This window comes from Tetrao urogallus (assembly GCF_951394365.1).
Source record: "Tetrao urogallus genome assembly, chromosome: 9".
In the NCBI taxonomy this organism is placed as follows: Eukaryota; Metazoa; Chordata; class Aves; order Galliformes; family Phasianidae; genus Tetrao; species Tetrao urogallus.
The window spans coordinates 18,644,078-18,670,045 of record NC_136822.1 but is presented as its reverse complement, the minus strand read 5'-3'; the positions used below and the strand labels follow the sequence as shown (position 1 = coordinate 18,670,045).

The following is a 25,968-nucleotide window of genomic DNA, read 5'->3' as shown; positions in this document are numbered from 1 at the left end:
GCCAGAACATTCACTTCATTTGTTTTCCAGTTCTTATTTCCCATGTAACTGGGTAGGCATTGCACAACTTGTGTTGCTCTCAAGTTTTGCTATTTCAAGAATCCTTATTCAAGGAGTGCTTTGATGTGTCTTTTGGCAACTGCTTTTTTTTAGTGGGCACTTAAAATATGGGAGCACTTCTTCAGTTAAAATGATACAGAGAGTTATTATGCTGCAGCAGTTTGATTATAGGGGTTATTTTAGGTAATTCTTGATATTGCTTAATAAATACTTATGTTAACGTAACTGATGAATCAGAGGAAACGCGTACTTCTTGCTTCATACAGGAAAGGAAATGCACTGTCTCCTGGACAGGTGTGTTAGAACATGGTTTTCAGGTTCAAGATTCAGGTAGATACCCGTGCAGAAAGAAAGAATTGAGAGCTATGCTCTTCCAGTTCATCGCCTTGATGAACAAGGAGTGATGGGCATCTATCTGTGAGAAGACTGAAGGCATCTAACGACGGATACATCTACAGCGCTGTAGTAATGTGGGGCAGTAGCCTTGATTGTGTGGATAGCTCTATATGCATGCTTAGGCTTTGTAGAGGCTTTGATTCATTTTGAGAAACCTGATTTCCCTTTGCTTGCAAACTGTTGGTTCCTCTTCTGGACGCTTGTTTTTATATGACAGAAGTAATTCTGTTCGCATGAAAACTCAAAACTTAATGAAGTACTCTGTCCTCTAATTCTTTTGCTGGTGTTCCACTATTTCCATAATAGACTTGCAGACAATCCTTTCTGCCAGTTCAGTGACTTTCTGTAACTGTTCTCTCAGTTTGAGTGGGATTTTAATGGGTGAACTCATTTAGAAGTCTAAAGTTACTTCTGACAGCCTTAATCATGGGGATCATTAAGGAGCTTTTCAGCAACTGTAGCTTAAATGAGTACATCTATCTTCTAGCTGTTGAAGAAAGAAAGAAGTAATCATGGCTGACAACAGCACGCTGGTGTCTGAAAGCGGGAGGAGCCTCTTGGCTGATTCTTCTGTTCTCGATTCAAAAATTGTAGAAAACTCCAAAGAAAATGTGCTTCCTGGATCTGTTGTAGATGTTGAAGGTGATGTAAGGAGTTTAAGACCATTTTTACAATGACTGATTACTCTGTGGGTGTTAAATTTTGGAAAGCTAGAAGTGCTTTGCTGAACTGCAGTTGTATGTACTACAGCCTAAAGGGTGTTGGTATGGGATCCTTCCACTAGCAAAGGAGGAGTCTTAAATTTAAATGTCTTTTGTTATCAAAATCTTGGCTTATAGCCATGAAATTAAATGGGTCTTCTGACTATTGAAAGATTCTTCTATGGAGTAAATAATTTTAAGTGATAAATGGATGCAGGTGTTTGGAAACTGTAGTTGCTCTGTTGTGCAAAATTACAAGTAGCTTTTAAAAAGATTAATAATCTTGAGTTTAAAACTTATTTAGTTTATTAATTAGTCCTAAGATGCAAGCAACCAAAACCCAACCGAAAACACACTAGAGTATTTCTGTTTGCCTACAAAACAGTCAGTCTTCTTGATCAAATGGCTGTTGGAGGCTATGCTTGCCCCTTCTTCCTTTCATTTCAGAACTTACTGATACATTGAGGGGAAAAAAGAACAAAATAGCCAATTTTGCTTCTCATATTCCCTTGTGAAACTGATTAGTTATTAGGCAATAGTGAGCATAGGAGCATAGAAGCTAGCAAAGATACCATCTGTCTATCTTCCAGCAAGTCTTGCTATCTAATTCTGTTATAAGCATCAAGTCAATTTTACTTTGACTGTATGGTCATGAATTGAAGGATAATTTTTGTACCATATATTAGAAGTTTATGTTGTGTGGTCAATTGAGCATATCTTAATGTCAGAGCAGTCTTCTTGAGGCAACACTTATTTTCAGGATTGTTCCTGATAAATAAGCTGTCCTGAAAAGGTTATAGTCAGCTTCTTCTAGATGTTATTGCTTGATTTAGAATTAACGTGGGTTTTTCTAGTGAAATAAGGATGTTATCCTTGTTTCTCTACAAACAGAAGAAATGCCTCAAATAGAAACAAGAGTGGTTTTGGTTCAGGAAGCAGGGAAGCGTGAGGATCTTCTGAAAGCCTTGGAGGTATGTGTGTTTGTCTGAGTTGTTTTCTTGCTTTTCTTAAAAGAGAAAAGAAGTACTGGAATGATGTTGTTTTTCAGACTTCTGCTAACCAATGTGGTTCTGTACTAAAGTTCTCCTCTTCCACAGACCATTAGGATAATGGAAGTGCCAGTTATTAAGATAAAGGAAACTAGCCCTGGTAAATCTGAAGAAAAACTAATAAAAAGTATTGCCCATATGGTATGTCATGCAATTAAGCACGTGTGATTGCATGCAGCATGTTGCACTTCATTGGGACTGAAATGTGTGGGCTCTTCTAATTTATGTTAATTGGGATAATGGTCACAAGTTATGCAAATGTTTGATGGTGTCACTTACAACTCTTCAATCTTCTCAAAACTTTCTCCAACTTCTTTAAGTATCTACCAAGGAAGTAATAACTGCAGCTCTTCAGTAGCTATTTTCTAGAGGGGTGAGAAATCAGCGCAGACATCCAAATGCATGCTCACTCAGCTAACACAAGTTTTTGCTATGAACTGGCTTCATGATTGGCTAATTGTCTTATTTTTCACTTGAAAGCTGTGTTTAACCTTTAGAGGTGATGCTCTGTTTTCTTGGTATTAAAAAGAAACCAAAACTCTAGGAAATAAAGTCTGGAACTAGTGATTGATAGACAATGTAGTTAAGTCTTCAGAAATACCAAGCAATGAACTTAACTGACTTCTGTTTTGTTAGATCATATGCAGCATGGAGCTAGCTGTTACAAGCTGAGTGTTGCTTTTCAATTGCATCCAGAAGCACCTTAAGCTATTGTGATTGTCTGAAGGGAGACATTTCATTTTGCTTCTCTTTTTCTCCCTATCTGTAGTTATTGTCATTGCTGTGTTGTCACTGTGAACTGATAAGTAAAACTACTTAATTGCAATTTTTTTTTTATTCTTCAGAGGCAGAAATTGCTTTAAGAATTTTTTTATGCACTTCATAGCTGTTCTTATACTAGAAAACAATGTTTCTCATCCAGCTTCTATCTATGTCTTTGATAGTATGTCTGACGAAGTCTGAATTTTGAAATTATGAAAGTACACTTTCATAATGGTCAAAAATAAAAATTAATTTTGATCCTAATTCAAGTATGTTGCTTGAATAACATCCTGCCTCTTCCTGTCCTGCTCAAGGAAATTAAAGTTCCCTACATAAAGACAAATACAATAGAAGAGCTTGGAGATTGTGATTCCCCAGAATTTGAGACTGTCTTCGTTGTAACAGACTTCCAAGGTTCCATCTTCAACAACCTCTGCAAAGCAGACTGTCGTGTCATTGGGCCACCAGTAGTACTGCACTGTGCACAGAAAGGAGAGGTATGTGCTGCTTATGAGATCAGCTGAGTAGTTCTCTCATGCAGTGAGTTGTAAGTAGGAAGTGTTTGAAATAATCTCCTTTGCTTTGTGGATCACAGATATTGTCATCAAGGTAAGCTGGAGAAAAGAAAGCTTTTTAGTATCATGTTAGATTACTGTATCTAATGAGAAAGCATGGACAGATAGTGTAAGATTACACCTCTACTGCTGTAGCTGTGGGAGTTGTGGGGTTATGCTATTATGAAAGACAGCATACATGTACTAATAAACACTTGCTTTCAAAAGTCCTCACTTAAAGGAAGGTGGACTGGGGAAGAGAAAATGTGTGACGTACTAGCTTTGGAATTTGGAAGTTCTCTAGTTACTTTATCACTACTGCTATGTCTGAAGCTGATGCAGAACTCAAAATGCAGGCTTGGACTAGCGTTTCATATACTTTAATACTAGGAATAACACTATTATATTAGAAATATTGCTTCTGTTAGAACGTTTATCATTATACTTCTAACTGATGAGCCAACTTCATCTTGTTTCAGCCTTTACCTTTTTCGTGCCGTCCGCTGTACTGTGCAAGTATGTTCAACTTGGTACTCTGCTTTACAGGATTCAGGAAGAAGGATGAATTAGTAAGAATTTTTTTTTCTCCCCTTTGGATAGGTAAAGCTGTGTTAAGTGTGATTTTTATAATGTGCTTCTGTTCTATCACCTGTTGGATTTAATCATGACTAGAGCTTCTGTGTTGGGAATGAGCTGCTTTGTTCTTCTGTTGCTCATCCAAAAGCAATGACATCAATGGATAGTAACAAAACTTTACTAGAGTCACTTTTTATTGGAATGATGGAACGAGTACTACTGAGTTGTAGCTGTTTAAACACTTGTAGATTCAGGCTTTTTGATAAGATCTTATTTATCCATTAATGTTCTTGTATTTTTATAGGAAGTAGTGTGATCAGGTAAAGCTTTTCAGTACTATTCAGAGCACTTGCTGTTATTGTATCTTGCTGTTTGCTATTAGGACTTGGGTCTTAAAGTAAGCATGAGGTGGTCTTGTACTCCAGTGTTTGATCTTCTCACTAATGTAATTGGCGTATGATATTCCTGTTGGATGCCTGGTAGTCAGTAGTTTGATTTTTGAACTAAGTATATAAATTCTTAAGTTGTTCTTAGGGCTAGAGATGTTTGGTAGTCCGGATGCAGACTGGACAACTTGCCATCTTTTATGTGAATTCTAGCAGCTGTCCCTTCAGGTAGAACTGACCCAGTCATTGGTGATAACGTGCCTCAAATTTATCTCATGTGAAATGAAGGCATTATGCATGATATTGATCACCAGTGTACTGATGGCTTGACGTCTTTGTCAAGCTACATAACAAGGATCTCTAAAATAACTTTTTTTAAAAAAAAAAAAAAAAAAAAAAAAAGGGAAAGGGGGAGTAGTTCTTATATCAGCTATAGCTTCTTAAAAACAAAGAGAACAAACTGAAGCATTTCTAGTCCTAGCCATTTAATGCAACTTTCTATCACCTGTTGTGTAAATTATTTGTGTACCTTTCTCATTGTGCGTTGTGTATTTTAAAAGATTGTCTGTGAGCTTACCTTTTCTTTATTTTGCAGGTTAAGCTGGTGACCTTAGTTCATCATATGGGTGGAATTATTCGAAAGGACTTCAACTCAAAAGTTACACATCTGGTGGCTAATTCAACACATGGGGATAAATTCAGAGTATGTAAGCTTGAATGGTACTTTGTGAGAACTTTCTCGATTTCCCTCTTGTAACAAATTGCAAATTCATCTGCATCTGCTGTCGATCTTGGATACCTATTTGTTTCTTAGATATCTAAAAAGATTCCCTGAATGCAATGTTTTTCCTCTGTAGTAGACAAGTTTTGTAATTGACAGGAACCAAAGTGTTAAGGTAATGTCATCGCTGAAACATCAACCAAATTGTTATTATGATGTGCTTGCTCTTTTTTTGGACAGGCAAATAAACTTTGAAGTAACTTAAGTGAAACTTCGGTACTTGACTTCTGCACACCTTTCTTAAAAAAAAAAAAAAAACTTTTAGCTTGTTATGCAGAAGCTTTCAAGTCTTCATTTATGTGTGAATATCTGTATATATTCTTATCTGTCAACACTGAGAAGGCATCATTCAGGGTGCATTCAGTTGACAAGGTATTGTAACTTGATTAATGACAAAAGCATCCATATTCCTGGACTCTTTCTTCCTTGAGCTGTTTGACTGTTCCTTTTCCCAGATGTGTCTATCTGATCTTTGAACTGAAAGAGAAGACCTACTTTTGATCTCTGGTCAACCAGGTTTTTGGTTTTGGTTGTGGTTTGTTTTTTTTTTTTTTTTTTTTTTTTTTTTTTTTTTGCCACCTCAAAGAGAAATGTTTGGTAACTTTGCAGTCTCTTGGCTAGTCGCTTCCTATTTAGTAAAAGCAGACTGGGATGTGCATCTTTCTGAAAAAGTATAGGAAGCAGGAAAGGTTCTGTATCCCATTGGAACTGTGATTTGATTTTGTTTTTTTTTTTTGTGCTTATAGTGAAGAATATTGGACTAATAATGCACTTTTGAGTAAATTTTGAAGAAGCTATTGGTCCTGTCTTCTAGTCACTGAAGAGATGCATCTTAACTTCTAGGTTGTGCTGTCAGATAATTTTTGAAGGAATAGGTTCACTTTTTTTTTTTTTTTAAGCACGTGTCTTGAAAAGTAAAAGTTATGTTGGAATTTTTCTTGGCATGGAAGGAACTTAAGTAGAAAACTATTTGTTGCCATTTATGCACTTCTTGTTTTGTAGATTGCTGTAAGTCTTGGTACTCCTATCATGAAAGCGGAGTGGATTTATAAAGCTTGGGAGAAAAGGAATGAAATGTAGGTATTTACTTTCCTTCAACCCTGATCTTATGACCTGTTCACTTGTAGTATTGGGAATTTAAGTGGTGTTGTAGTACTGATTTAGTTACTTTTGTGCACCCTTTTTCTAGGGACTTCTGTGCAGCTGATGATGATATTAGAAATCAGTTCAAAGTTCCTCCCTTCCAGGACTGCTTGCTAAGTTTCCTTGGATTCTCCGATGAAGAGAAAGCAAACATGGAAGAAATGACAGAAATGCAAGGTTATTGTTTGTGAATGCTGACCTTTGAAATGAATGGGGCTTATGGCTGAAAGATTTCACTGAAACAAAATCCTGGATCATGAATCCTAAGACATTAATGAAGAATCTTCAACATGGAAAGCTCTAAATTGATTTTTCACATGTCTTAAATTCTTATACCTGTTGAAGACTTGAAACTTCTTAGACTGATTGAAGCTGGGCCATCTTAAAAGAAATTACAGGCTGCTTGAAAATATCCTAGGGAACTTTCAGCTTTGGTATGAAACGTTACTGGTGAAATGCTTGATAGGAGGTGTTTGAGTTTTTTGGTAGTGTAGGGTTACATTAAGACTTCTGTACACAGTCATGAGGTAATTGATAGCAGTGGTTCCAGCCTTGTGTTGCTAGAGCATGTATGTGATAGAAATACTGATGTGGGAATGCAGCAAGCTTGTAATAGCAAATTGTCCTCAAAACATGGAAGTTGGCTGTTTTTTTTTTTTTTTTTTTTTTTCCTTTCTCCCTGACTTTTTTTCTCTAAAGATTTTAAGAATATTCACAAGTTAGAACCTCTGTGTCACATAGAGTATACCTGCCTTGTTCTACAAATAAGGAAGACAAGCTTTTCAGTAAAGCACAGTGTTTATTTCCAGAGAGGTTTAAATGCCCTCTCAGCTATGCCTTCTCTCAACACTTTCTATATTCTATAATTCACTACTGTTTGCTGCTGCTTATTTCCTAGAAGCTGTCTGCTGCTGTTAATATATGGGGTGTTTTGCAAGTTTTCTTCTTGGCTCTTCTGTCCTTGATACTAGGTGCTGTAAAGCTATCAAGCAAACAACTTCAACAATAATATGATTCTGTCTTGCAATTTACCTCTTTGTTTTCTTATTTCTATAGGAGGATGTTATTTACCAGTTGGTGATGAAAGGTGTACACACTTAGTGGTTGAAGAAAGTACAGTAAAAGAGATTCCATTTGAACCTTTAAAGAAACTTTATATTGTAAAGCAAGAGGTTAGTGCTTACGAATTCTTGAAGGAATACATCTTATACTGCTCCATGTGAGACTTTTTGCTTTAGCTTAAGCTACTTGTTTACATTCAGTGTGCAAATTGTCATAGTACTACATACGTTACTCTGAGCATTTTTAACATTGTGATTTTTATGTGTGGTTTCTTTATTTTTCAGTGGTTCTGGGGAAGCATTCAAATGGACGCCAGAGCTGGAGAGTCCATGTATTTATTTGAGAAGGTGTGTATTGTATGAATGAATTCAACACAGCTTGTACTTGGTGGTGAAATTAGTATGTGTGGGGCCAGAAATTAATTTTTGTTAAGCTGCACTTAAATCCCAGGTCATGAATTTTGAGTTTACCCTTAGAGTATTGATTTCAGAAAACATTTTGTTTCCTGAAACATGAACCAAGTTTTACTAAAAGCAAAAACAAAACGACAGCATAAATGTATGACTCCTATTTTTTTTTTTTTTTTTGCAAAATAAAAATAGGGCTTTGTCTGGTTGTCTTGAGGGGGGAAAAATGTTTTGTGTGCTCATCTGACCTATCTTTGCCTTGAGTTGGGCTGGAAACAGCAAGTGAAAAGACTAAACTGAACTTTCTTTCTCTACAGTCAGAGAGTCCTGGCCTCAAAAAGTCTGTGTCGCAGCTTTCTCTGAGTACTCCAAACAGCAATCGTAAAAGACGTCGTTTGAAAGAGACTCTCGCACAGCTGACCAGAGAAACAGACATGTCACCTTTTCCTCCTCGGAAGCGCCCATCAGCTGAACACTCACTTTCTCTTGGGTCCTTGTTGGACATTTCTAACACTCCAGAATCAAGCACAACCAATGGAGGTATAGTTAAAGACCTTCATTTAGGTGCACTTGCAGTGTTTAAGATATCTCTGCATACAAGTGATAATGGTAATGATGGAGAAGTCTTTCAGGATTTGCTACGGGTTTCCAGGGTAATTCCAGACTTTCCTTGAAGTGTGTGGGATGCAGGATCAAAGTGAGGCATTCAGATACAGAGGCCAGGCTGCTGCTTTTCATCACAGTAAGCATATTCAACAGTACTTACAGAGAGGAGTTACTGGTACTCTTAAAAGAAGAAGATTTTAAAAGACTGTAAAAGTATTATATCTTTCTTTTATATAAGAGGCAATGGTTTTAAATGAAGAGGGTAGATTTAGATTAGATACTAAGAAGGGATTGTTCTCCGTAGGTTTAGTGAGATGCTGGAACAGGCTGCCCAGGGAAGTTTGGAGATCTCCTATCCCTGGAGATGTTCAAGGGAGGTTAGATGGGGCTTTGGGCAATATTTTGTGTCCTTGCTTATGACACAGGGGTGATCTTTAAGGTCTCTTCCAACCTAAACCTTTCTAAATCACATAAGCAATCTGAAAGAGGCACAGCCTTTGAGTCATAATTCAAGGAATCTGAGAAATAAGCTCATTCTCAATGACCATATTTCTTAGATAGTGCTAGAACTCTTGTAACTCCTCATACAGAAGCTTCTTCTAATGCAGCAGTGGATAGTTTCAGGAAGTGATATTATGAAAACAATAGATATAGCACTTATTTATTAGGTGCTGTGATTATAATGGACTTCTACATCAGAATAGGTGTATACAGATCTCTGTTGTCCAGTACATATGCAGGTATATAAAAATGGTGGACTGTTCCAGGTTAACTTTAGTTTTAAGAAAAATTACCCTCTTTTCTCATCTACCTCATTTTCCACTTGCACCAGTCGTCTGCCTGCAGCGAAATGCTGTGGTTTTTGCTTGTAAAGACTGATCTCATTCAGAGGTTTTGGGCTGCATATATAATGCAAAGAGGGTAGGCACCTGAAAGACTTGTTGATGTAGCAAAGCAAAATTAAAAAAAAAAAAAATGTGAGTCCCATGTGTAAATAATGTTCAGCACTTAGCCTTCAATTGGTACTAAGTGTAAGAAGGTTGAGTCATTGACCAGTCTGTAAATTGCTTACTAGTGGTTTAACAGTCTAAGACTTATTCTGAGGAATAACACGTTACTATTAGTCTATAATAGCACTAATGAAGTCATTTTTAGACTGAGCTCTGATGACTAAATAAAGAATAGCCTTTTAGCCTTTAATTCCCTTGAATTCTGAAAGCTTCCCTCTTGGAGGGTGACCTTTTCAGGAACTCTCATTCATAATAGAACTCTGTTTTCTTTTGGAAATATCTTTTAATTAGAAACGCCGAAATCCTGCGGAAGGCCATCGAAAAACTCCACTCCTCTTCCACTAAAGCAGTCTGCAAGATGGCAGGTTGCAAAGGAATTGTATCAGACAGAAAGTAACTATGTTGATATTCTTACAACAATTATTCAGGTGAGCTGGTATTACAGCAAGTACAATTCAATTGTAATAAGACTCCTAATGTTTAGGTAAGTGACTTGTGGTCTTTGGGCTCTTCAGAACTTAGAGCAATAAAGGCATGTGAGGTATGATGTATATGAGCTTAAAATTTACTGGTGTATTAAAGAAGTTAATTATAAAGCTTGGAGGTCATAAACCAACTGCAGATTTCAGATTAGAAGTTATAGTTGATATGAAAATATTAAATTTTAAGAAAATAAGCTCTTCATGACTTGGGTTTTTAAGATATTAGTGTATAGAGGTAGAAAAAAACACTAACCCTGTTTGCTACTGCAAGAAGAGCAGAATAGCAAGCAATTTACAGGAAGAGCTTCACTTCCTAGGAAGTTTGCTTCCTCTGTGGCTCGTTATCATGCCTAAAGAATGTGTGTGAGTAGAGGAGAAGATAAAGGGATTATTCTACAGTAATGTTAACTAACCTAGTTTTTAGACCCACATTCGACCACAATCTGTTCTTGTTAAGTGGGAGCAGGATGTATCAATATTGTGACTGCAGGAAATTATGATCTAAAAAAAAAAAACACCATTGTTTTCATAACTATTTCTTATACAATGCATGGAAGATATAATGATTCTTTGTCTAATACATCAGTTATTTCAAGTTCCGTTGGAGAAGGAGGGACAACTTGGCGGACCAATACTTGCACAGGAAGAGATTAAGACTATATTCGGCAGCATTCCAGATATTCTGGATGTACACACTAAAATCAAGGTAAACTGTAACTTCCTCCTACAGAGCAAGATATGATGCAACTTTAAATTCTTTCAGCTTGTGTTAAGTCATAGCTACTGAATGTGTAGATTCATTAGGGTGAATTAAGTGCAAATCTGTAATATACTGTAAGAACGTAATTTAGAAATTAAGTACCTGAAGTCTGAGAATTGTACTTAACTCATACTGCCATTTATTAACTGTACTCAGAATTGCTTAGCGACTGCAGTTGTCTGTTTTTTCTCAACTTTGATGGAATGAAAATAAGTAGCAGAAACAAGTGGAGTCTAGTGGTGAAACCTTTCAATTCAAAGGGAATCCTGAACTTCAGCTGTGCTGTCTCCTCCTGTTATTATCCTGTATCCTGAGAATAAATAAGCTTGATCCTTATCAAGCTGATACGTGCTTAACAGCTTGCTCTTACTCTCCTCAACCCTTGGTGCACCCAGTGGAAACCTATGCTAATTATCATTTAATCCTAACTTCTATTATACCATTTTGTTGCAGAGCTGACTAGTTCAGACACTGTTAGACTCTGCTTCTATTGATTCAAAACTGTATATTTAGTAAACCAGAGGAGTTTTGCTATCATTTCTTAATAGACTTAAGAGGCTTACTGTGAAGTTGTGTGGGTTTTAGGATTGCCTGTTTTGTTATCTGTTTCTGTGCTGATTGTGTGTTTGGCAGAGCACTGGTCCCATCTTAAAGCTTTATGCAATTGACGCTCGTTATTTTCTTCTCCCCATCCTTGCACCTAATCTAGGAAGACCTGGAAGATCTTATGGTGAATTGGACTGAAAGCAAAAGTATTGGCGATATCTTCCTTAAATATGTAAGTTTCTGGGTGGTTTTATGCGTTAGAACTGCTATGAACTATTACCTTACAAGCAAACCCACTGTAGGATCTAGCAAACGCAAGCGGAGCACTACTGAGTAAGCAAGAACACTGACTCGTATCACTGTATCTTCTGGTTAGACTTCTTAGCTAAGTGATATACTTTGTGTAAGTAATCCCTGTCAAGATTAAGTGTATGCATCTGTCTGTTTGCATTATGGATTAAGACTTCAAATAGGTGTAATTAAAAACAGCCTTCAATCTGTAGTGCTACAGACATTTTCTACTTAAATGGTAGAAGGAACTCATTCTGTAATCTTAGTGCTCTTCTGCCTCCTTTCAATAATATGGAATTAGCATGTTAACTTTTTGAAGACACTTGATTTTTCTTGAAGACTTAAAATGTGTAAATAATGACTGCTTATTTTTCACAAGTACACAATGTACGGAACATGAAAGCTATGTCTGGGACTGCAGTGCTTTTTAACATAGTAAGCCTGCTACTCATCTTGTGCTTCTGCTGTCTTAATCATGCTGAGGCAAAGAATATTTTGTCAAAAATCAAAAGCTCTTGATTTGAGGTATTTCTTATGGTGATTTAAGGTCTTTTTTTCCTAAAAGTGATTGCGCACACTGGAGAAAATATCTAAAATTTCCAAAACTTTCACTGAAAGTATTGTGTTAGGTAAGATTCTTCTCTACTTGAAAGAGCTCTCAGTGGTTTCTAGGATTGCCACGTTATACTTGATCTTTGAGAGCAGTCTGTATTTCATAAGCAGCCTTGAATCTAGAACATTTGACATTCAAGGATGTTCTAACTTGTTATGTGAGCATGCACAGGTTTACAATGCTTTATTCTTCATCAAAATGGGCCTTTGAACAGCTCAGGTGTATGAATATACGTGCAGTGCTACGTCATACGTGAAGTGGATCTCTAACAGTTGTTTATTTTTCAGTCAAAAGACTTGTTGAAAACATATCCACCATTTGTGAACTTCTTTGAAATGAGCAAGGAAACTATTACTAGATGTGAAAAACAGAAGCCAAGATTTCATGCCTTCCTGAAGGTAAGTGTTTTGCTCAAAGTTGTGCAAACTTGGCAGCTATCACCAAGTAAACTGTTTAGTGCAGTTGATGAGGAACTTGAAATTTTAAAAGCTTGAATGTTGAATGCTTCTTGGAGAGACAGAAATAGGAAGGATTTGAGTTTCAATCCCTTAAGCTTCTCATGAGACTCTTTACTAAGAGGTCCAGGTTCCTTGTCTCTTACAGCTTCTAAGCTAGTTTGATTATATACTGAATAAGTTATTTGTCTCCCAAATACATACCTTTTTCTCTCCATTGATCCCTCTCCTGGTGCTAAAGACTTGAGCTAAAAGCTATTCTGGGAACACTCTTGGCAGTTATGAAGTTCCAAGTAGGTAGAATGTCTCACTATTCCTGTAGCTAATAAGAAGGAGCGTGAGGATTTAAGAGAAGAGACTCTTTAAAGAAAAGTTGTAGAGGAGTCTGTATACTTCCAAGGTTCTAGATAAATCTATATAGCTGACTGCTGGTTCAGTGTAGCTTTAAATCTTCTGCATCCAACAAGCATATCTCAAAACAAGAAAACCCCAAAGAAATCAAGCTATAAGGTCTCAGTTCTTGTTTTCTTAGGTACTGGGGACTATTTCTGCATATTAATACTGAAATAAAGATAAAGAATGCAATCAGCTGTCCCTTTGCTCCATGCACTAAGGCATAGTGAGACAAGTCTGAGAAGCTGGTCATGTGGATAGTTGAATCATTCTGAGAAGATAAGTGATAAACACCATCTAGATTTGAATGTCTTCTCACGTGATTTGCTTAATGACTGTGAACCTGTGTTGAAAGGCTCTAAGAAACTTCTACTGCATTGCTAGCCTTGGAGAATACAACACTTACCTTTTATTGGAAAAATAAGAGTTGTTTCCTTTTTTCCCCTTTTCTTCTAGATAAACCAAGCTAAACCAGAATGTGGTCGTCAAAGCCTAGCTGAACTACTTATCCGTCCTGTTCAAAGGTTGCCTAGTGTTGTTCTACTACTAAATGGTAATCTTGTGTTTTTTGTGTGCTTGATCTTGGTATTTAAAACCAAGATAATGCTGCTTTTGGCATGATTAGAATGGCTTTTCTCACATGAAACATGTTTGTTTCCGTGAGTTAATCACACTGAATGGTAATCAGCAAGACCAATTACTGAAGAAAGCATAGTTGAAGAAAATGTCACTTGTGTACCTCAGATATATACAGGAACAGTCAGAAGAAAAGCTTGTTTTGAATGAGGATGAGAGAGAAATTTGTATCAGCAAGGCTACAGCTTCATGTGTTTCTCTTGAGATCACCACTTACTGTTATAATGATAAAATCTGTTAGATCTGTGTGAGTTAACGTTGTCTTCACAAACTACGACATCAACTTCTTAAGGCAGGAATCGGGGTACTTAAAGCATTTAGATAGTCCTTGTAAAACTGGCTATTAATGGTAGCAATGTAAGCTTACCATGCAGTTAAACTTGGAAGCTGAAGGCAAGGACCATATGCCAACATAAGTACAGTGGTGCATAAGTCTCACACATGTTCAACTACTTCAGTTGAAGACTGAAGGCTGCTTTTAGCAGGCTGCAGTGCTGGGTGGTTCATGGGGAAGAAATGAATATGAAATGGCTTTAACTTAAAAAATCAAATTGACTTCCTACTTCTTTTCAAATTCTCAACATTTTATTCTTAAGGGTCTGAACACTTGAATGTTTTGAATTGTAGATCTTAAGAAGCATACAGCAGAAGACAACCCAGATAAAATCATTCTAGAGAGAGCTATTGAATCGTTAAAGGAAGTGATGACGTAAGTGAAATTCATTCTACAAAACTGTTAGATGTATGCATCTATTCATCTCTTCTAAATTGTCCTTACTTAAAGCATATTGCTACCATATGTTTTGTCTCCATGTAAGTGTATGTAATATGCATTCCTCAGGAAGTGGTGATTACCATGATTACCAAAGGATTCTCCACCTGAAGAGTGAGTGGAGGGGAAACAAGCTATCAAATACTTAAATTAATCTGTGGCTTCTCAGATCAGTCTCCCTTCTGCCACTGCCATCATTCTGTTATCCTGTGCCAGAGCCCTTGATGTCCTTGAAAAGCTTCTGTTGTTACCCACTGCTTCTATCTGAATGGCTGCTGACTTCCTACCTGTGTATGAAGCTGAACCTTTTGATTCTTTTGTTTTATCTGCTCTGTTCTGGTTATTTCTGTCCTCTACAGAGTGGAAGAGATGTGGGGGATAGGTAGCATCTTTTAAGTCTTCTGTATATACAAATTTCCAATGAGAGGTTGTGTAGTATTGGTGAAAGCTTATCTGTGTTGTGCTTCTTTATTAGCTATTGATGGTGCCATTCTGCAGGCTAAAAGCTGAAGCTGTTTAGATTATAAGGCTCACCTCTTCTGAATTGTAGCATGTGTCTCCAACAATGAGACTTTATGTATCTACTTCAGCAAATGTTTGTCTGATTTCTAACAACTTTTAGTGTCTAATTACTTTGGTATTTGACTTCTGGTGAACTGTAGTGTTCACTTGGGGTGGTGTTGAGAGACCTGTAGAATGCAGCATATGAGAATTGATCTCTGGTTCCTTCCTCCTGGGGTAGGGAGGGAAACTGGAATAACTGAATGCTATGTCAGCTAATAGAACAATATTCTTGTCATGTTATAGTTCTGAAGTTTCATGTATGCCTGCTTAGCATATGGTGCTTGGATACGTGTAGAGTACATTTACTCTACTTCTGTATGTCCAAGTGCTACTCTGTAAGCTTTCTGAATGCTCAGCTTAATTTTTGTCTTAAATGTAGTTGAATCATTTACAGTTGCTTGATATTGGAGATAAATGTAATACGATGTGCTTTCCTCAGGCATATTAATGAAGACAAGAGGAAAACAGAGGCACAAAGGCAGTTCTTTGAGGTTGTCTATGAAGTTGATGGATGTCCAGTAAGTAATTTTTCTGAAGTTGCAGACCTGTAAAAATGATTGCTTGCTTTCTTGCTCCTTCTGCAAGAAAATGTGAGGTTAAAATGCAGTGGTACTGTTTTAAATAGATTTCCAGTGTTAAGTTGTAAGCAAGTAGTAATCCAGCACTCGAATTAAATGCTTAATGAGCTTTTTGCTTCTGTTGCATAGGCCAATCTCTTGTCCTCTCACCGAAGCTTAGTTCAGCGTTTGGAAACTGTTGCACTTGGTGATGATCTCTGTGACAGGGGAGAACAGGTCACGCTCTTTCTGTTTAATGATTGCTTAGAGGTAAGATTGCTGTATGAATACTTCTAATGAGTTGTAAAATGTAACGTTTCCTGAATTTTAGAAGGTAAGAATATAGAAGACAAATAAAACAACAATAGCTTTCTAAGTTTAACCTGTCTTTTTATTTACTTCTAATGAGTTGCAAAAAAAAAAAAAAGTCACAGAATTAAGAAGAATTAAGAATTAAGTCACAGACAGCTGATAGTTCAACACATCCTGATGTTACCTTTTTGGTAGGTACTGTATAAGTAATGCAAGTAACTAATCAGTTTTGGATGATCTTATAGCAAGATTAAGAAGTTGACATTAAAGAGCAATGAAGGGCATATTTGCCTTGGAAAAGCAATTAACAATTCTGTATGGAAGTAAGGCCAATGTATCTAACACACTTTGAAAATTAGCACCATAAATGACTGATACTTGTCACTCACTGAACTTTTTTCATTATTACATGCAGTAGTATCAAGCAATATTACAGTATTTTCCTAGCATTTCTGTGTTGTATGCCAATATCTATACTTCTCTGAGAAATAAGTTTCTATTCTTTTCTGTTTAAGCATTCTCCTTAATTCTCAATATATTTAATTACATATCTGCATAGCACTTTAAGTAGTAGTAATGGATGAAAAAGTGCTGGAGTCTGGCTCAGCAGGCTGTTGGTGTGTTTAAAGTTTAATTGTATTTAATGTGAATAAATATACCTCTGAGATAGGGCTGTTTGTGCTTTGGCCAACAAAGAAAACAGATCCACATATCATGTATCTAGACTAATATTATGTTAAGAAGATACATGATGAAAAGTACCTAGGCGTAAAGCTGACTTAGTTTCACTTGTCACTTGTGAAGGATGGAAGGGAAAGTGAAAACAAGCCAAGAACCTTAATTGAAAGTATCTCTTCTATAGAATAAAAACTACTGATGTTACCAGTGATGTTACCTCTGTTTTTTAATGTGAAGTTCAAACTAACATACCTCCACTGCCAAAATCTACTCCATGACTGCATGGATGAGTAACAGCAAGTAACACTTTCAGGACAGAATTCACCACAGTCTGTTTTGATTTACGCATGTGGGCATTGTCTTCAGTGTTTAAACCTTGACTGACTTGTAGTAGGTTTCTGAGTGCCTTTGCTTGTTCTTCAGGGTAGAATTGAGACTTGTAATACAAAGCTGCTTTCCCTCTTTGATTTTTTCCAGAGGTGAGGGTGTTGCTGCTAAGTAGCAAGTATTTCTTGGCCACTTGAACTGTCTATAAGCTTCTCTTATCTCAAATTCACTGAAGACTTTTGTCGTGCAGTAATGTTGTTCTTTAAAATACTCCAAGTGTATTTTTCTGTAGCGAGACTTTATTTTCATTCCTGAATTTTAGAAGATAAGAATATAGAAGACAAATAAAACAATAATAGCTTTCTAAGTTTAGTCTGTTTTTTATTTAACTGCAGATTGCAAGGAAGCGTCACAAAGTCATTGGTGCTTTCAAGAGTCCTCATGGCCACACAAGACCTCCTGCTTCTCTTAAGCATGTTGTACTCATGCCTCTCTCCCAGATCAAAAAAGTCCTGGATATCAGGGAGACAGAAGGTCTGTATAATCTAAAATGCCCCAACAGCAATGAAAACTCCCTTTTAAAGGATGAAGGTTTTCCCATCGTGAGACAGAATGCCAGGGCATATTTGTTGTATGACAAGTCAGGTATGAGATTCTAGTATAAACTGCTGTTTGAAGCTGTCTGCAAGCTTGAAAATGTCTAGTTTTGGCATTTTTTGGCTTTTCAAGACTCACTGTGGGCTGCTAGATCTGACAGAGCTATTAGGTGGAGTTAGAAACCATTTGTTAACCAAATGACAGTATGACTTAAAGTACTGCATTTGACAGCTCTGAAATTACAAAGCAAAAAAAGCAACAACAAAAAACAAAACCCAAACAAACTACAAAAAACAGGTGAGACTTCAGTCCAAAGCAGAGGAAAAAGCTTTTGTTATGAAACTAAATATTGTATAAAAGGTGGTAACGATGCTCAGGAGCTATGCTTTAGCCTTTTAGGAATAAAAACAAACTTAAATGACTTAATTTCTGTGGCTGCTTTCCCATACTGAGGCTATAAACGTTTCACTAAAGTAATGTATTACTAGAGCAGCAGGACCAGTGCTACAAGTAGTATTCCAACCTTGCTAAGACTTCTAAGAGTAGGTTCAACATCTGTACCCTAGAAAGATAAATTTGATATTTCACTTGGGGTGATCAATATGCACTTTGGAATTGTTGTGGTTTCTTTTCTGAAGCACCTGTATCTAGAAAGCTAATGAGAAACAGGAATGGCAAAGCAGGTAGGTCATAAACGTGTTGCTTAACTGCTGAAAACTGCCTACAAAAAGTTAGCTTAAGTCTTCTTTTAAGAGGTTTTTCTTCATTTATGGTGTGATACTGAGGTTTATTCAGGGACTTATATAAATGTCTCCCATCAGGCAAGTGTCTGTTTAATATTTGCTTAAACTTCAGTATGCTACTTGGAAGAGGTCAGCTACCCTGACTTAGAGGATGATGTTTTTAAAATTGTTTCTTTCCTTAACTGTGTTTAGCACGCTTTGGCTGAATATCCTCTAACGTATCAGCAATTAATTTATTTTCTGCTCTTAAGTGAGCAGTGTTGGTCAAGTCTGAAACTTCAACTGGAGCACTTTGAATGTCATGTTTATTACTGACATCTTTTGTTGCTTTCACTGCCTTACACAACAGGGTAAATGTTTTTTTTTTGTCAACAGAAGGAATAATCTGTCCAAAACTTCATGAGTTAAAGAATATTCACTGCTGTATCAGTAAAAATTAAATAGTCTAGCCTACAGTGTGCGAGCTATTTGGTGAGTGAACTGGTTGCAGTCTCCTTGAGACATGCAGACAGAACTCATGCAGTTCTGCAGTTGTGCAAGTAATAAATTCCTTGTACTAAGTTACGTAACCTCTAAGTCTAACTTCTGGAAGCTGAAGGGTTAACTCTAAAAGATTACTCCCATTATCCTCCTTTGGGGTGGGAAGTCATATGAAATAGAATTCTTTTGTCTTACCTCTGTCTTGTTTGTTTGTTCTTCTAAAATGTCTGTAGATTGCCACAAAGCTTTTGCCTTAGTTGTGCGTCCACCTACAGAACACAACAACAAGCTACTCAGTTTCCAAATGACCAGTGAAGAACCTCCTAAAGAAGACTGGCTGAAAACATTGTGTCGACATGTAGCTAACACAATTTGTAAAGCAGATGCAGTAAGTTCTCTGCAGCCCTGTTGTCTGGAAATACTTTGCTCTGTTGGCTTGAAATACAGGAAAGTAAAGAACTTGTTAATAGTGGATATGCTCTAGGTGAAGTACAGCAGCAAATCTTTTGCTAGCACGTAGGCAAGTAAGTGGTTAAAAAGTGGAAGAGGAAGCAGCCTCAAAGTTAGCTTCTGCAGAAGCTAGTAAGTACACGAAAGAATCACACCTTTCACCCAGCACAAATTATAAATAATTCAAACTCCGCACTGCTGAGCTTCCATAGGGCAAATCTCAACCAGATTGTCTTCAGCTTGCTTTCACTGTTTATCTGCATCTTAGCATTGTGAATTATATGTTGGTTTAAGTCTTCGTGTTAGGTTTAATTTTTGTTAGTTTTTTTTATGTATGGGCATGAAGGCGTAAGGGATGTGAAGCATCATCATCCTACAGACATTCCTCCAACCTTAAAACAGGGAAATAAGAGAGATGCTGGCCTTCATTTATCTTAAAAGCTCGATGTGCATGCACACTTCACACACTTTTTTCATAGTCAGAAACTATTAATTGGGAGTGCAGATCCCTTCCAATTAGGGCAAAAGTCTTGCCCAACGTTCTAACTATATATGAATATATAAGAATATGTGCATATGTAATTCAAATTTGCTGAAAATTCACACAGTATGTGAGGCAAAGCAGCTTAGTTTTGTAGGTAATGTTCTACATTCTGCACTGTTTTCTTGGTGTATAGTATTTGTGTCTTTGAGTACTTTAGAACACACTTGCATTAAAATATCTTCTGTCTTGCTTAGAATCTCATTGAAGAATGTTGGAATATGAAACTTAGCGTTGTGGTTTCTTTCTTCCAAGTACAGAGCAGGAGAAGCACCCATTCAGATGGGTTAATTTACTTGAATCTGTATCAGTCACCTGTATTCACTCTTGATTCTATGAAGTATAACAGAAAGGAGTGGAAATAGAGGAAAAAAAATAAAAATAGAAAATTCATCTATATGTGACAAAATTAGTTCATTGTGCCCAGAGCATTCAGAATCATTTGCTGACAAATAGCAATCTATTATACTGAATACTATTAATTATAATTTATGTAATTATTGGTTTGTAGTGAGTACATAACTTTTTTGCTAATGTAAGTGGCAAGCTGAACTTCAGTCTAAGGTTTCTTCGGGTTTTCAGTAACTCTCGATACTGTGTGACAATGAGAGATAGCATAGACTTGCCACATGGTGGCAGTAAAATTTAACTAGTCTGCTAGGCAGTGGGAGTAGCCCTAGACCTTGCTTGGTGTCCTTAACGTTTTTCTTAAGAAGGGTCTTATGTGCCAGTGAAAGAAACAAGTATTTAGTTTGGAACTCCTCGTGAGTGCTTCAGACCTACTGCCTTTGCTTTAGTTACCCCTGAACTTGAAACTGGGTAAACAAACATGAAGGTAATAAAGTCATTCTGTAGCTGACTACTGGTGGTTAATATCACAAAACCACTTCAACACAAATAGTTTTTCTCTGTATTGTAAGAGAAATACGGAGGAATGCAGCTATTAAAAATCTCTAAACCTGACTTCATGAATTAGAGAATTATATTTTTACAAGTGCTTGTGTTTGTGAAACCACTAAGACTATGTTTGTCTGCAGGAAAACCTTATTTATGCTGCTGATCCTGATTCAGTTGAAGTAAATACTAAAGATATGGACAGTACTTTAAGTAGAGCATCTAGGGCAATAAAGAAAACATCAAAAAAGGTAAGATACTACAAAAACTGTGCTTTGCAGCAGAATACTTTCTAGTCAGAATGATGTTAGTATTCCATTTCAAGGGCTTTGTACAACTTATAGCAGTTGTAGGAAGAACTTAATCTCAGTGAAACTCAAGTTTTCTCCTTAAAGGCAGAAGGTAGGGAGGGCTTGAGGGTAGTTTTGGGGTATCTTAATTGGAGTATCTTAAGTGTTGTAGTTGTAAATATTATATAGGTATTACTGATATCATTATGGAACTTTATTTACAATGTTCAAATGATTAAACTTCAGGAAAACAGACCTCAACTGTAACTGCTTTTAGCGTACTGAGTGGTGTTGGCAGTTATCAAATTTCAGATTCTTTCAGAAGTAAGATAACTGTGCATGCTCTAATGTCAGATTTCAAAGTTACAAGGAAATAAGTGTTGAAGGCTGTTTTCTGCCTTTATATGCTTCCTTTTGTATATGGCTTAAGCTGCTCTTAATTGAAGTGTGCTCTGTGTTGCTGGGAGGGATTGCCTGGGAAGCAGGAGGAGGGCTGCCTGTCTGCTCTGTCATGTAGACTGTGCTCTTGGTCTGGTTCTACTGAAGCCTGTGGAATATGAGGGGACTGACAGAGGGTGAAGCAGCAAGGAAGAATGTGTTCTCCATTCTTCTCAGCAGCCTTGATGCAGGCTTATTCTCATCAAGATGATGCTGTTTCCTAGGGAAACTGTAGAGGCTACTGTAGTTTAGAAGGTGCTGAAGGCTGAACTGAAAGAATCTTAATTCAAGGGGAGCTGACCTTTCAAAATGCAAGGGATGTGGGGAAGTCTAGTTGACCAGACCTTGTTTTTTTTACTTTTCTCATCTCTTATTTTTTTCCAAAATGCTGCTGTCATGCAGACAAGCGAGAATAGCACAGGTTGTGGGGACTCCTAAAAGTCAGACCCACTTGCAAGTTGTCTTTTGTTTATTTGGTTTTAATTTTTTCATGTGAGGAAGAGCTATCATGTCCTCCTAGCTCAGAGCTTGTCCTGTCCTACAGATGTTCAAAACTTGAATAGTACCTTACTGTGGTAGCTATTACAGCCTGCTCTTTGTCAGTGTGTAACAGTGCTTGTCAAACTCCCCAGGTTACGAGAGCATTTTCTTTCTCAAAAACACCGAAGAGAGCTCTTCGAAGGGCTTTAATGTCACACAGTGCAACAGAAGGAAGAAGTCCCAGCTCAGCTAATGAGAGTTATATAGGCAGCCGCCTGACCAGTACGTCATCGTTAGCGGTAAGTTAATTAGCTGTGCAGGCCAAAGAAGCAACTTGCTTAAGACCACAGTCATTCTAATGTCGATCTTACAACAGTTTCAAGATCTGCAGTGGAGAAAATTATTTTTATCTATATTAATAGATGTGTTCTTTTCAGGGCTGTTCAGTTGTTCAATGAGAAGGCTTGCTTACCGAGAATGCAGGAAGATGTGCTACTATGTAGCAGAACCTGGGAACTGTTAATACATTTAAGCTGCAAATAAGCTTTCAGGAACTAGAATATGCATCCTACTCTGAACTAGCAAGAAACTCCCAGCACTTCTACATGTTGGTTTGGGCTATTTCATTTTGGACAAAACACAAATGAAATGTAGACCCCTGAATAGTGTGGTGAGAACACCAGTGGGCAAAGTAATAGGCATCCCATGAAACAAACTGGGAAGGATGTGTAGAGAGCTATTGATGTTGCAGCCTGGTAGCTTTTAAAAAGGCAAGTGAGTTATCTGCTCATCAAAATCTTGGTGAAATAAATTTGGTCTTTGCTGCAACTCCTGCTATGCTTGGCTATCTATTGCAGCTCTCTTCTGCTGCATTAGCTCAGACAATTTTCTAATACAGTCTAGCATATTGCTCTAGATTTGGGGGATTTTTCCATCATCTTTTAGTTTTTTGAGTAAGTCTGCGTTGAGTGAACATTACTTTAAATTCTGCAGTTTGTAGGACAGCTAGTCAAGAGCAGGATTTCCTGTGCATCTTTCTACTACTGATTTGTATGTCAGAATCTTAATACAGAGATAATTCAGTATGTTTGAGTGGCCTTTAAATTGTAGAACACAGACTGCCATACTATCTGTCACATTAGATAGGCATGAAGAAATACAAATTAATGAAGGGAGGAAGTGTGACAGTGAACTCCCTTGGTTTATGGGAAATTAACATAAAATGAGATTGGCTATAACCCAGTTCTGTGTGGTGATTTTCTTCCTTCAATTATGATTGCTTCAACAGTTGTTTTGGAATTCTAATATTCCGCCCTTATTTTGATGTAGCACTATCTCATTTCTCATGAAAATACAAGTTGTGCATTTTTCCTGTTTCTCTGTACTTAACCACTTTTCTATAATGACAGGAATTTAGTAGTAAAACTTGCTTTATTTTTTTCCTCATAACTTTTGGACCTCAGTGTAAGCTGCAGCTTGGCAGCAGAGCGTGAGTTCCATTTGATGTTACATAGGGTTTTTAATCCATCTCCTACCCTATGGAATTGGCATAAAGCTGTTTTGATTGGGTCATGAGGTTAGAGATTCATTTTTTTTTTTTTTTTTTTAATTCTAACATTAGTTTTATGTATTATATACAGTCCATTCTAAGCATGATCTCCAAGAAACGGGGATAGGCTTTAGCACAGTGAGCAGTTCTGAAAGGGGGGGGAACAGGGCCTTTCAAATAGATGGTAATATGGTTCTTGAGTAGCAAACTAAAGCTGTAGGAAATCTGTCTGAGATCACTCAGGGAGCTGAACCTGTTACCGAGGCATTGTTTTAATTAAAATCCTGGCACTGTGTTCATGTGGGGAAGGGTAAGTAGTGGAAAAATCACTGAAGCTTAGATGTCTTCATGCTTGGACTAACTCTTAAATCCTTCCTAACTGTAGATTGCTCATTCATTGTCTTCATGTGGCCTAAATGGCTCTGTGAAATGTGGTGTTAATGTCCATTGCTCCAACTCCGTTGATCTGAGCTCTCAGAAGCCCAGGCCTTGACCTGTGCTCTGTCCTGGCTCTCCAAATAGTCATTTATCAAGTGCTATAGAAGAAGACAGAACTTCTTCCAACCTGGAGAGATTCAGTGGTCATGCCTTGGACAAATCATGTCGTATCCCTATTATTACTATCACCTTGGTGCTGAAGATAACAAGTGTGGTGCTGGGAAGTTATGTCCAATCCTGACTGTTAATGCCCACCTTGTATGAAGTCAGCACCCAATCCTGATTAAGACAAAATGGTACAGCTACCTAAAACCTGGAATCCCCAGAGTTATAAACAGTATTGAGTTCTCCTTTGACTTGTAATGCTTTGGGTTGCTCAGCACTGACGCACTGTGCTATTTCTGCTTTTGAATGCCAAGTTAATTCTTTCAGAGATCCTTCTTAACTTTTAATTAAAAAAAGTTAGACCTAATTAAAATAATATTGAACAACTACTTGTTTCAATTCATTGTGTCCAGGCAGCAGTGTAGCTTGCCAGCCAGTGCCAGAGTCCTCAGGACCAGTATTTTAACTGCAGGGTGGTCTTGAATAGCTAACTTTATCTGTGGTTTTAACTTCTTGTTTCCCACGTGTAAAGGATAAAAAAAAATAGATATCCCTATGAACTATTAATTAGAACAGCAATATAAAGAGGCTTAGGATTTAACATTCACATAGAGCATATGGCTGCAAATAGAAGACATGCTATAGACACACATTAGATTTCCTAAAGAAAAAAAAGCATGCCTTTACCTGCCCAAAGCATTGTTATTTAAAAGGTTCCTGAATTACATGGCTGCAGTAAGCTACCTAGCAAACAAAACCATGCTGAAAAGCATGAGCAACAGAAGGTTGGTTGTGGAAGTACTTAAGGGAGTGATGTAAAAACTATAAAATCCAAGTTGATGCAAAGAAGCAACTCTTAGTAGAGTGTATTTATGTAACTTAAGTCTTTAGTCCTTAAGTCTAGTGTTTCTACCACCAGAAAAATCAGGTTTCTACCTATTGTGTGTAAATATTTGCAGTTAAAGCAAGCTTTGATAAGTCACTGTGATACAGAATATCTCTCTGTAGCCAAGAAAACGTGTGTTCAGTGACTGATTTGGGGCTCAAGCCTAGTAAGAACACAGTTGTAGGGTATGAGGGGAGCTAAGTTCCTTCAAGGTTGTGATGATAGCAACCTCACGTTTGGAAGAAGGTAAGTAGTGCAAAAAGTGATGTGGAACATGCTAATACTTGCTTTTGAAGAGTAGCTTTTAAACATGTTCTTGTATTCTGTATTTCTGATCTAGTAACAAGGGAAAGTTTTTATTCTTTGTACTACTTGTTTGGTGCTGTTTAACTTTGCCATTCAAAATCTAGAAATATTGAATGACTTATTTAAAAAGCTGTCCATCTTAAATATCTTCCTGACAGAAAGTGTAAGGAATCTATATATCAAAGTTGAGAAATGACTACTGATCTACTGACATCGATTACAACACAACTACTCTTTTTCCCTCCTCAACAGGGCATTTCTTCTCCATCCTTGGTCAGCCTCCCCTCAATCTTTGAGAAGAGGAGTCATACGTTAAGTCGATCAACAACCCACTTGATATGAAGCAGGCTTTAAGTACAATGCCACACTGTAGTGACTGACAAACAGCTGGCTGTTCAAATGACCTGTTACTGACATTAATGGTACCTTAGTCATTAGCACTTAGCAATGATTAGCAAAATGTTAGATAACACTAAGTTAATCACAAAGGGGTTTCTAGTTGTACTGATGCGGATCAGGTAATCAGTGGAGTGAGTAACTTGGTCTTTGGTTAAGACTCATTATTCCCTTGCACAATTTTTTCACCAACATAATTAAAAGCATTTTCTTTTATGGAAACCGTCCCCTTTAAGCAACAAACTAATTTTGAAATAAGGATGATGATCACATAACTTACTGCTGGTTTGAATGACTCCCATGCTTGCCTAACTTAATCAATTGGCTGAGCACTTTAATGTTCAAACTGTTGATTTCTTAAATGGAGATGCATTATGAAGTACCTGACCTTTTGAGTATGACAGTTAACCTGTTGTACAGCTGCTTATTCCACGTATTTTATAAGTGTAGCTGTTTATAAAGAAGTGGGATTGAGTTTCTCTGACTGTGATCTTCT

General features: G+C 37.1%; 1 protein-coding gene across 4 annotated transcripts; it reads left to right on the top strand.

Moving 5' to 3' along the window:
* Positions 1-968: 968 nt before the first annotated feature.
* ECT2 (epithelial cell transforming 2) lies at positions 969-25,418 on the top strand (the record flags this gene model as incomplete). Of its 4 annotated transcripts, XM_079540075.1 has the most annotated exons (24): positions 969-1,098; positions 2,049-2,128; positions 2,255-2,347; positions 3,283-3,465; positions 4,002-4,091; positions 5,080-5,187; positions 6,268-6,341; positions 6,455-6,585; positions 7,465-7,580; positions 7,755-7,817; positions 8,195-8,417; positions 9,785-9,921; positions 10,562-10,681; positions 11,445-11,513; positions 12,473-12,583; positions 13,490-13,586; positions 14,297-14,378; positions 15,445-15,523; positions 15,713-15,832; positions 17,275-17,413; positions 18,933-19,087; positions 20,728-20,835; positions 21,945-22,091; positions 25,329-25,418. In XM_079540075.1, the coding sequence occupies 24 exons, from the start codon at positions 969-971 to the stop codon at positions 25,416-25,418; spliced, it is 2,745 nt and encodes a 914-aa protein (XP_079396201.1). The 4 variants fall into 4 exon arrangements, with proteins under 4 accessions (XP_079396201.1, XP_079396203.1, XP_079396204.1 ...); XM_079540077.1 differs by lacking the exon at positions 2,255-2,347 and having other exon boundaries at positions 2,052-2,128; XM_079540078.1 differs by lacking the exon at positions 2,255-2,347 and having other exon boundaries at positions 8,195-8,330.
* Positions 25,419-25,968: the final 550 nt, after the last annotated feature.